This window comes from Setaria italica, chromosome III, assembly GCF_000263155.2.
Source record: "Setaria italica strain Yugu1 chromosome III, Setaria_italica_v2.0, whole genome shotgun sequence".
Taxonomy (NCBI): domain Eukaryota; kingdom Viridiplantae; phylum Streptophyta; class Magnoliopsida; order Poales; family Poaceae; genus Setaria; species Setaria italica.
The window spans coordinates 1,105,666-1,116,675 of NC_028452.1; the positions used below are offsets into that span (position 1 = coordinate 1,105,666).

Consider the following 11,010-nt stretch of genomic DNA (forward strand, 5'->3'; position numbering starts at 1 on the left):
GCGGGCGCCGTCCGCGCGAAGCTCCCGCCGCCGCCGGTCGAAGCTCGCCGCCGCCGCCGCTCGTAGGCCGGCGCCGCCGCCACCCGGAGGCGTGCCGCGGCCGGCCGGCGCCCGCCCACCCGCCCCCGCCCAACGCCCCAATCCGCCAGAAGGCCCGACGGCCCGAAGCTCCCCGCTCGCCCGACGGCCGGAGACGCCCCGGCCGGCGCCCCCCGCGCGGACCCCCCCCCCCGGTCCGGTGGGACCTTGCCCGCCGCCGCCGCCGCCCGGAGGCAGCCGGCCCGACGCCCCCCGCCCGGCCTGTCAAGGTTGCGCCGCTCCCGTCATTGCCCGTGGCTGTCCCTGCCGGTTGCCCACGGTCCGTCGCCCGCGTCATCCACGATCGGAGGTCGTCTGACGACCGCTCGGTGCCCGCCTCCACGCCTTGCCGCCAGTGTTCACCAGGGAGAGGTAAAACTCTAAGAAGAGTTATAGTTAGATAGATGAATTAGAATTATATTGATAGGTAGAATTTAGATAGGTTGGTAGAATTGGTAGATGAAATAGGTAGATATGTAAATTAGAATAGGTAGATAGATTTGTTAGATATGAAAATTAATCTATATGGATTGTAACGATAGAAAGATTAGAGGATACTCATGACACTATTTAACTAGATGTATGTCCAATTTTCTTTACGTAGTTAGATGTACAGTTAGTTACATAGTAAACTAGTTATTTAGTTAAGCAGTTGTATATGTACGTACCTAACTAACTATTAGGTTAGTTAGTTGTATGACACAATTAGGTAGATGTATTTGGTAGTTATTAGGCAATTGATACTATCTTATTACATACTAGAGATCTAGTACTTAGAATGTTTAATTTATTATGGACTAAATGAATTGTGCGTCTTTATATTGATATACTAGATGGAGAACGTAGTGAGCATATATTACGGAGGCACTGTGGAAAGGGATGAATATGGATGTGTTAAGTTTGTTGGCATGCAGTGCGAGGTTGTCATATTCGATGAGAAACCATCGTTTAGTGAGTTGGTTGCAAGGGCTCGGGAGGAGTTACATTGTCATGAAAATGATGAAATCATAGTCGAGGGCATACTTCACCTAGGTTCCCCTCTCAACATTCAAAGGAAGATAGTCCCAATTCGGTGTGCAGGTCAGTGGGAGAAATATGTGAGGACGGTTATGAATGGTCATTCACCAAGTGTTGAAGTGGTTGTTCGGCCGGTGGGAGTTGATCGAAATCCTCGTCGGTTTTCCCGACCAATGGGTCAACGGGCACATTTCGATCCTCCCGTCCCAGAACCTGTTATGAACGTGGATGTTGCACCTACTATTCCCGATGCTGAATCTGCCCCTAATGAAGTAGTTGGACATGGTTGTCGGATTGACGATGATGTGGCGGACTCTCCTAATGAGTTCCTTTTCACTCAGAATGATCCGAGTAAGTGTCTCACCGGTTTCTATTGATACGAGATAATCCATTCGTTCCATCCACTTATTCTTTACTCATATTTGTACTTGATGGCGCAGGAGATATTCCAGAAAATGTGGATGTGCCTCTAGTTGATGCGCAAGTGCAATGTGGAGATGGATTGCGTGGCTCTAATAGTGTTGAAGTTTTGAATGATGAAGATGCATACGAGATGGGAGTGGATCTTGATTCTGATGATGATCGTCCTGTTGAAGAGATGACAGAGAGTGATATTGAGATGTTCAGGCGTATATTCCCCGGACGTCGTGATCCGATAGTTCATGAGTTTAGCGACCTGACTCTTTCCGATCAGGCGTTTGCAGAAGGACGTGATGATGAGCTCCTAGAAGCTCCTGAAGCTGGTCCTAGTATGGTTATTGAGGAGGGTAGGGTATTTAAGGACCTTCCCGCATTGAAGAGATGGTTGCAAGCCTTTGCGGTGATACGGAAGAGACCATATAAAGTGTTGCATTCATATGCGGAGCGCCGTTACACAGTTGTGTGTGACAAGGAACGGTGTCCGTGGAGGGTTTGTGCAAGAAAGCAAAATATCACCGGGCAGTGGAAGATCACAAAAGTAGTCGGTCCACACAATTGTGCTGACCATGAGCTTACAGTGAGACATCCGCAGCTAACATCTACCCTCATTGCGAAGCGATTGATGGGAATATTGAAGGAACAACCCAACATGAAAGTGAGAACAATTATAAGAACTGTTGAGGAGATTTATGGAGGATATGTGATAACTTATGGTAAAGCTTGGAGGGCTAAGCAGCGTGCGTGGAGGATGATTTATGGAGATTGGGAGTCTGGGTACGAGCAGCTGCCAGTTCTTTTCAATGCTATTAAAGCGGTGAATCCAGGCATGCATTATGAGTACATTCCAAAGCCAAATGCTTGGAAGGAGGACGGGAGGCAGATATTCGGGCGTGCGTTCTGGTGCTTCCCTCAGTCTGTGGAAGCCTTTAGGCACTGTCGTCCTGTTTTCTCTATTGATGGTACATTTTTGATTGGCAAATATAGAGGCACACTTCTTATAGCCATATCTTGTGACGCGAACAATATGTTGGTTCCTTTGGCATTTGCATTGGTTGAGAGGGAGAACAATGACAGTTGGGGGTGGTTCTTAAGACTGGTCCGGATACATGTGGTTGGTCCTGGTAGGGAGGTTGGCGTCATATCCGATAGGCATCAGGGCATACTTAATGCTGTGCAAGAACAGATAGAGGGTTATGCACCTTTGCATCATCGTTGGTGCACTCGGCACCTAGCGGAGAACCTTCTTCGGAAGGATGGTGTGAAGGATAATTTTGATCTGTTTCAAGTTGCAGCACGGCAGCTTGAGGACTATTACTTTCAGCGCAAATTGGAGCAGGTAAGGACCGCAACAAATGCAGAAGGTCGACATTGGCTTGCTGGTTTGATGAGAGATGTAGATAAGTGGACTAGAGCTCACGACGCCGGTGGTTGGAGGTACGAGTTTCAGTGCAGTAACATGGCCGAGTCATTCAATAAGTTGTTATTGGGGATACGTGGTATGCCTGTGAACGCAATCGTTGAATTCACCTTCTACAGGCTTGTTGCGTGGTTCAATGAAAGACACGCAAAAGCAGAAGCGTTGCTGGTTGCTGGGGAGAGATGGGCTGAAAAACCAAAGAGACATCTCATCATTGCAAATGAAAGGGCTTCCACACATGAGGTGCAATGTTTTGATCTCGGCTCAGGGACTTATCAGGTGGAGCATAGGGGCGGTACAACGTCCGACGGTGAGATCCGAGAGTCGAGGATACATGTGGTAGTTCTCCGAGATTTCAAGTGCACTTGTGGTAGGCCAAGGCAGTACCACTTCGTATGTTCTCATTTGGTGGCAGCAGTTAGGCATCGCAATTTTGATATCGAGAGCATGATACCACATGAGTTCAGCGTAGATACCCTTGTGCGGACATGGAGCCCCCGCTTCGTGCCTTTCCGGGATCCTAGAGAGTGGCCTCCGTATGATGGGCCAAAATATGTTGCGGATCTTGCATACCGTTGGAACAAACGTGGAACAAGGAAGCGGACGAGGCATAACATGACTATGGATCAGGTATCCGGAAGAACGAGGCGTGGTAGAGCAACACCATTTCTTGCTGATCCAGAACAGAACGAGTGCGGCAAGTGCGGTAGATTGGGTCATAATTCACGCACTTGCCGTTGGCAAATTAGTGAGGTGCGACTAATACCTTTTTTCGTTACTTGATATGTGTTTTATTCATACAGGTTGTGATTCTACATCTCTAACTTAATGATTTATTGTTTACTAATCTTATATCTTTTTGCCTTTTTGTAGGATGGCGCACTTCCACCTTCTAGATCAGGCGTACGACCAGACCCACCGAGGTCGTCTCATAGCGGGAGGGCAGGTAATAATTTACAATTCATGGTTAAAGGTTTGCGAGCGTCCACGTCTTTTGTCCTATGTAATCTCTGACTTGGTTTATTTGCATGCAGGTCCTTCCGCTCCTTCGTTCTAGAGCCCATGATGGGTTTTTGGCGCTGCAGTACGACGACCGCTACACTCCTTTGCTACAGATGGCTGGCCTCGATGTCATCTCGTATCAGGTTCGTCGTGGGATGCCCAGGTTCAATTCAGCGGCTATAACTGCGTTGGTCGACAGGTACTGTTACCACTAGTCATATTCATTTTGTTATGTGTTTACATGTTATGAAATAATAATCCGGCGAAATGTAGGTGGCGACCCGAGACTCACAGCTTTCACCTCCCGTTCGGAGAGATGACAGTGACCCTACAGGACTGTCAGAAGATGCTGGGTCTGTTGATTCGGGGCCAGCCAGTCACCGGGCCGTGCGTCTCAGATGGTTGGAGAGCACGAGTCGCAGCCTTCCTGGGGCGAGAGGTTGACGAGCAGGGGACTCGCACATCTGGAGTGCTAATCTCATGGCTGCGGGAACACTTCGGCCACTGCCCCCAGGACGCGGATGCTGAGACAGTTGGGCACTACTGCAGGGCGTGGATACTACACCTCTTTGCCTGCGTTCTTTTCCCAGACGCTACAGGTGACACTGCGTCTTGGATGTGGATCCACTGCCTCACTGACTGGCACCAGGCTGGTATTTACAGCTGGGGATCAGCTGTGTTGTGCTTTCTATATCGGCAGCTGTGCGAGGCGTGCCGTCGGTCTTCGGGCTCCCCGTCAGTTGGTGGGTGTGTGTACCTGTTGCAATTATGGATGTGGTCCCGTATTCCTGTTGGTCGGCCCGAGATTATGCCGCGTCGACCGTGGTTCCCAGGTGAGCTGCCGAGACGACAGCCGACATGGGCATATATTTGGGATCAGGTTAAGGTTAGCCATACCAGGTTGGACCGCGCGTACCTGGATTACATCAACGAGATAGACGCGCTCACTGCTCACAGTGTAAGTGAAATTTTTTTAAACATGCTATGTAATCTTTTAGTATAACAACTAACGTTTTTGATTAAAATTTTGCAGGTAAATTGGCAGCCTTACGACGGAGATGATCCACTTCCTTTTCCCCTTAGCTTCGTGTGTATTCAGGACGATGATATTTACAGGATGGTGTGCCCTCTTATTTGCTTCTATGCTGTCGAGTACCACCTGCCACATCGAGTAGCACGCCAATTTGGGATGAGGCAGATTTGGCCACCACAGGCGACCTCGACTAGTATAGAGTTACACAAGTAAGTTTCTTTTCTTTTTCATATATTTCAATACTATTAACTAAATTTTGGCTAACAGTAACGTGTAACGTGACGTGCAGCGTGGATCGAAAGAAGAAGCGAAAGGTCTCCGACTGGCCCGCGTTCCACCACGCGTATATTCAGGAATGGGAGGAGTACGAGCAGAACTTGGACGAGAACAACGAGCCGCACACAAACAGTGCGTACAGGCAATACCAGATCTGGTACCAAGGTGCGACGCGGCACAGGCTGAGGGAAGCGTGGACGCAAGATGACTACGCCGAAATCCAGTCATCCGACGATGAAGACACGGTGTACGATCAGAGTACTCGTGCTGGAAGGCAGGTGGAGGCAGGACCAATCCTGGATAGGATGGTAAGACAATTGCTTCACTTTTCTATGTTCTATGTTACGTTACGTAGAGATTTAGATAGTTAGAGAAGGACTTAGTGATCATCTGACTTAATCATTTAGTCATTTAGTGACTTAGACATTTGTTGCTTCAGTGACTTAGTCATTTGTTGCATTAGTGACTTAGTCATTTGTTGCAGGACCGTACCCTACAAACCTCGGTTAGAGATATAGAGCATATCCGTCCACGAGTTAGGGACCCCGAGGTACGGAGCGTCCTAGAGGTAAGTCTCAAATTATTCTTTCTAATCCTTTGTTAATACGTTACATTCTTCATTTGTCTAACTTGTTTTTACTACTGCAGCGATTGTCAAATCGGCTTCGTCGTGCCGCTGCTCGTTGTGGTTGCAGGACTGCCACGACGCGAGACGTCCACGTTCCATCCCTTCGCGTGCCAGGCGTCGGTACGTCCAGCCAAGGCCCCTCAGGTTCGAAATCAATTGCATCGGAGGAAGTCGACGACGACGACGACGATGACGATGACGATGAGCAGAGGGCCGAGGAGATTGGCCCGTCTCAGCTCCAGGAGGCTCCCTTGACTCAGCCTACACAGGTTGTAGGGGGTACTAGACTACGTCGTCCACGTTCTCCTTACACTCCAGGCACCGACGTCCTTGGTCACAAGGGTAAGGGTAAGACTAGGAGGCAGTGACGACTCTGATTGCGAACTTTGTATCATATGGACTATTGTGTCATTCTGAACTATTTGTGGATTCTATTGTGTCATTCTGAACTTTGTATAAGGACTTTCTCCCTTAACTATTGTGGATTCTATTCTGAATGTGTCATATGCTTGTGTCATATGCTTCTATGTTTCTATGCTTGTATTTATATTCACTATTCATCTCGTAATTTTGTATGGATTGCATCAACAAGTAGGGGAAATTCTGCCGAAATTTCGCTAACAATTACCATTTTTATTTTCTACGGATATTTCAGTAGACTACGACTTCGAAATGCATTACATCGCAAAATGAACATATGTCGTCTACAACATAATAAAAGTCTCACAGTAGATAATATTGTTCATAAATAAACCATAGAACTAGAACCTAAATATGGCTACTGAGTGCAACGAGGCCACTTTCCCTTCCTTAAGGCATCGGGATTCTCCTCAACCGCTGCTTTCGCTCGGCGTGCCCGCTCAAGCTTCTTCTCTCTCTCCTCCCTGTTCGCAGCAACCCGCCTCCTTTCCTCCTCTTCCTTGTGCTCCTTTTCCGCAGCCTCCTCTACGAGCCTCTTCTCGTACACCTCCTTCCTCTCTGCATCCCAGCGCATCATATACTCCAAAAACTCCTTATCTTCAGGATCGATCTCAGTGTCGATCCACTGCTCAAAATCACATAGCGGTGGAGGGGTCTACAACAAATGCAATTGTTATAAAACAAAAAAATTATGGACAATAATTATAAGACAACAACATTTCCTTACCAACATGTTAATGCGGCGCTGACGAAGTGTAGGTTCAAACGCAAAGTTGGAACACATCCAATACCTCTGCCTATACGTGGCATGTTCTTCGGACTTGGCTACCTTGCAAGGATCGCCGCAAAAGCACATCAGCACTGGAACACCACTAGGCAGAGGCAATGGATCGAACGCATTTCCGGTCTTTTTTGCGCCATAACTACAATTTTGTTTATTTGGTTCTATGAATCAAACGCACTTAAGAATAAACCTACAATTAAGGTTTTTTCATTTGATCCACAACAATGAGTATATAACATAACTACGGGCGTTGAGATTACCTTAGTTTCTTAGCTTTTCCACGCCTCGGCATCCTACATTTGCATGAAACCCTAAGTTCAAAAATGCAAGAAATATATAGCGAATCGATGTGAAAAAAAGGTATGACGGAGAGAGGATACCTTGCTCTTCAGGATCCACGGATCAAATGAAAGTTTCCTAACCTACAATGTCGATTCCTAGTCTAGAGCGAAGTAGGGAGAGTAAAACCCGAGAGAGTAGAGAATAATGAGGGAGGAACTCTCGGGCAGGAAGAAGGGGTGTTATATATGGCTGGAGGCTTGGCGCCAGGGAGGCTGGCGCCAAGCCTCGGCGCCAAGATCTATGGCGCCAAGGCTTGGCGCCAGCGACGGTGGCGCCGAGCCTTGGCGCCACAGATCTTGGCGCTGAGGCTTGGCGCCACGGATCTTGGCGCCAAGCCTCCGCGCCACGTCAGCGCCCCGGTGCCACGTTGGTCGCGCGGTGTAGGTGGCTTGGCGCCAGGACTGCTGGCGCCAAGACGTTATACCAGCCTGGCGCCAAGCCGAGGATCCATTTTCAGAATTAGTTTCGTCAGGGGGCCTATTTGTGAGATTTTTTCCGAAAAAGGGCCAAAAAATAAAAAAGTCGGTATTCCTAGCATGCTCACTGCCTCACTGGTCAACCATCCACTCCCCACAGCACCTGCTTCCCACCTCCTCATGGTGCGACGAGCAATCTACTGACATCTTTGCTCTGGTGCTAAGCTGATTCGGGAGCCGCATCTCAGGGTCTTACACCGGAGATGGGAGGCTACTGCTATCTCGTTCACTTCTCGGTTGCCTCTGTACTGCCCCACGTCCATGGCGCTGGCGGCATGTCCCTGAACCAGACTTGTGACCCCACCGACATGGAGGCGCTTCTGGCCTTCTCTGGCGGCTTGGACAGGAAGGGCGCCGGGCTTGTGGGATGGGGTCCCAACGATGCCTCCTGCTGTTCCTGGACGGGCGTGTCGTGCCATCTTGGGAGGGTGATGGGGCTGGATCTCTCCTTCAAGAGCCTGAGTGGCGTCATCTCCTCCTCGATCGGCTCTCTCGACAGCCTCGTGACGCTGAACTTCTCCCGGAACTCACTTCGCGGCCGGGCGCCAGCTGAGCTCGGTCAGCTCGCGAGGCTGCGTGTGCTCGACCTCAGCGTCAACTTGCTTTCCGGTTGGTTTCCTGCGAGCGACGATGGTTTCCTGGCTATCGAGGTGGTGAATGTTTCCTTGAACAAATTCATTGGCCCGCATCCTGTGTTCCGGGGCGCTGCCAATCTCACGGTTCTTGATATCTCTGGTAATGCCTTCTCCCGCGGCATCAACGCCAGCGCTCTCTGCTCTGCACCGGTCAAGGTCCTGAGGTTTGCTGGTAATCAGCTCACCGGCAAGTTCTCACCAGACTTTGGCCAGTGCAGGACACTCGCTGAGCTCTCTCTAGATGGCAATGGCCTCACCGGGAGCCTCCCCCGTGAACTTTACAGTATGCCGGAGCTGAGGAGGCTGAGCTCTCGTGGAAATCATTTCTCTGGGAGCCTTCGCAATGAGCTCGATAACCTCTCTCAGCTTGTGCATATTGACTTGTCAAATAACATGTTTACAGGTTCCATCCCTGATGCATTCATGGCTTTGAGGAGGCTGGAGTCCTTAAAATTGGCCTCCAACAAGTTCAGTGGCACATTGCCTGTTTCTCTATCGACGTGTCCAATGCTGAAGGTGGTTGTTGTAAGGAACAACTCGCTCTCCGGTGAGATTGCTATTGACTTCACATTGCTGCCGAGGCTGAATACTTTGGATGCTGGGGTCAACAGTTTGAGTGGTTCTGTGCCTACCGGCCTCGCGTGGTGCACCCGGCTGAGGACTCTGAACCTTGCATGGAACAGGCTCGGTGGGGAGATACCAGAGAGCTGTAAGAATTTGAGATCCTTGTCGTACCTCTCGCTGATGGGGAATGGCTTCACTAACTTGTCATCCGCATTGCAGGTCTTGCAGCACCTGCCCCACCTGAGAAGTTTGGTGCTCACCAAGAACTTCTGTGGTGGCGAGACAATGCCAGTGGATGGCATAAATGGGTTCAGGAGTTTGAAAGTGCTTGCCCTGGCTAACTGTGCACTCCTGGGCATGATTCCACCTTGGCTGCAAAGCTTTCAGAGCCTCAATGTGCTGGACATTTCTTGGAACAAGTTAACTGGTAACATCCCACCATGGTTATGCAATCTGAACAATCTCTTCTATATCAACCTGTCAAATAATTCATTCAGTGGGGAGCTTCCTGATAGTGTTACATGGATGAGGAGTTCAACTTCAGGTGATTGCTCAGGTGAACAGGCACCTACGGAGAACCTGAAGTGTCAGCGGTTTGCAGTACAATAAAATCAACAGCTTCCCACGGTCACCCATCCTCTCTAACAACTTGCTGGTTGGCCCAGTCCTGCCAGGTTTTGGTCATCTTGTGAAGCTTCATTTGCTGGACTTAAGCTGGAACAATTTCTCTGGGCCAATTCCTCATGAGTTGTCAGGCATGTCTAGCTTGGAAGTGCTGAATTTGGCCCACAACGACCTCAATGGGAGTATACCATCATCACTAACAGAGCTGAATTTCCTCTCCAAGTTTGATGTGTCGTACAACAATTTGGCTGGAGACATCCCAACATGGGGTCAATTCTCCACATTTTCAGATGAGGATTTTGTTGGGAATTATGCGCTCTGCTCCCTTTCGAATTCCTCTTGTTATCAGGCATTGCGATTGGAGGATGAACATCATGACATGGATACCGCAAAGCAGTTCACTTACATCATGCTGGAAGTTGGAATGGCCTTTGGGCTTCTGATGGTATGGAGTGCACTGTATTTTGCGAGGCCTTGGAGGTCTGCGTATTTTAGGCTGGTTGACAGGTTGTTTGATGCACCATGTATCTGGACAGTGGCAAAAGTGACCAGCCTCAGAATAAAAAGGGGAAACGAAGTTCATCCTTGAAGAATGTCCGGAGCTGCTATGCAGAATTGCTTTGATTCCTACTCAAGTGGTAGCTTGTCAGCTGAAAAGGTCAGGTAGACATGGTTCAGTGAATTAGCGGTTACTCCCTCCGCTCCATATTGTAGGTCGTTTTAACTTTTCTACATAGATGCATAATAATATAAATGAATCTAGACGACATAGATGCATAATAATATAAATGAACCTAGAAAAGTTAAAACGACCTACAATTTGAAACAGAAGGGGTACTTAATAGAATACCCTTCAGCCTTCATCAAACCATGATGTTGAATAGAGCTGTGTCTGACCCCCAATGAAATGCTGGTCAGGATACCTTGATAGTTGAGATAAACGCCCTCAAATGTTTTCCAGAAATGCTAATACCAGGTGGAATTATGTTTTTCTTTTTTTCTGTCAAGATTATAGAAAAGGCAGTTAAATTCAAGCAGAGAAGTCCCCATACCTGGATCAGTTCCTCAGCACAATAAAGTGTTTAGAGTGACTAGAAATGGCATGTGCAGATTTGTCTCAATACAATATTCTCTCAATATCGCAGTTTTGTCAAGGAACTTTTGAAAGTTACTTTGGTGTCAAGAACGTTTGCTGCTGTCGTGTACGGACAACGGCGCTTGTCATGCGTCACACAAGAGGTTAAAGCCTCGCCAACTTGCCGAGCAGTACTGTTACCCGGGCTTTAATTAACTA

General features: G+C 48.6%; 2 protein-coding genes and 1 pseudogene across 2 annotated transcripts; all 3 read left to right on the top strand.

The window, feature by feature from the left end:
- The first annotated feature begins 1,400 nt into the window (after positions 1–1,400).
- LOC111256652 lies at positions 1,401–3,761 on the top strand. Its single transcript, XM_022824970.1, has 4 exons — positions 1,401–1,446; positions 1,536–2,352; positions 3,052–3,638; positions 3,736–3,761. Exons 2-4 carry the CDS (start codon positions 1,649–1,651, stop codon positions 3,759–3,761), a joined length of 1,317 nt encoding a protein of 438 aa, XP_022680705.1. The 5' UTR covers positions 1,401–1,446; positions 1,536–1,648.
- Positions 2,853–6,284, top strand: LOC111256809 (protein MAIN-LIKE 1-like). Its single transcript, XM_022825459.1, has 8 exons — positions 2,853–3,685; positions 3,806–3,878; positions 3,967–4,133; positions 4,208–4,892; positions 4,968–5,176; positions 5,257–5,551; positions 5,728–5,811; positions 5,892–6,284. The coding sequence occupies exons 2-8, from the start codon at positions 3,807–3,809 to the stop codon at positions 6,237–6,239; spliced, it is 1,860 nt and encodes a 619-aa protein (XP_022681194.1). The 5' UTR covers positions 2,853–3,685; position 3,806; the 3' UTR covers positions 6,240–6,284.
- Positions 6,285–8,035: 1,751 nt separating this feature from the next.
- On the top strand, positions 8,036–10,379 carry LOC101782115 (annotated as a pseudogene).
- The last annotated feature ends 631 nt before the right edge of the window (positions 10,380–11,010 follow it).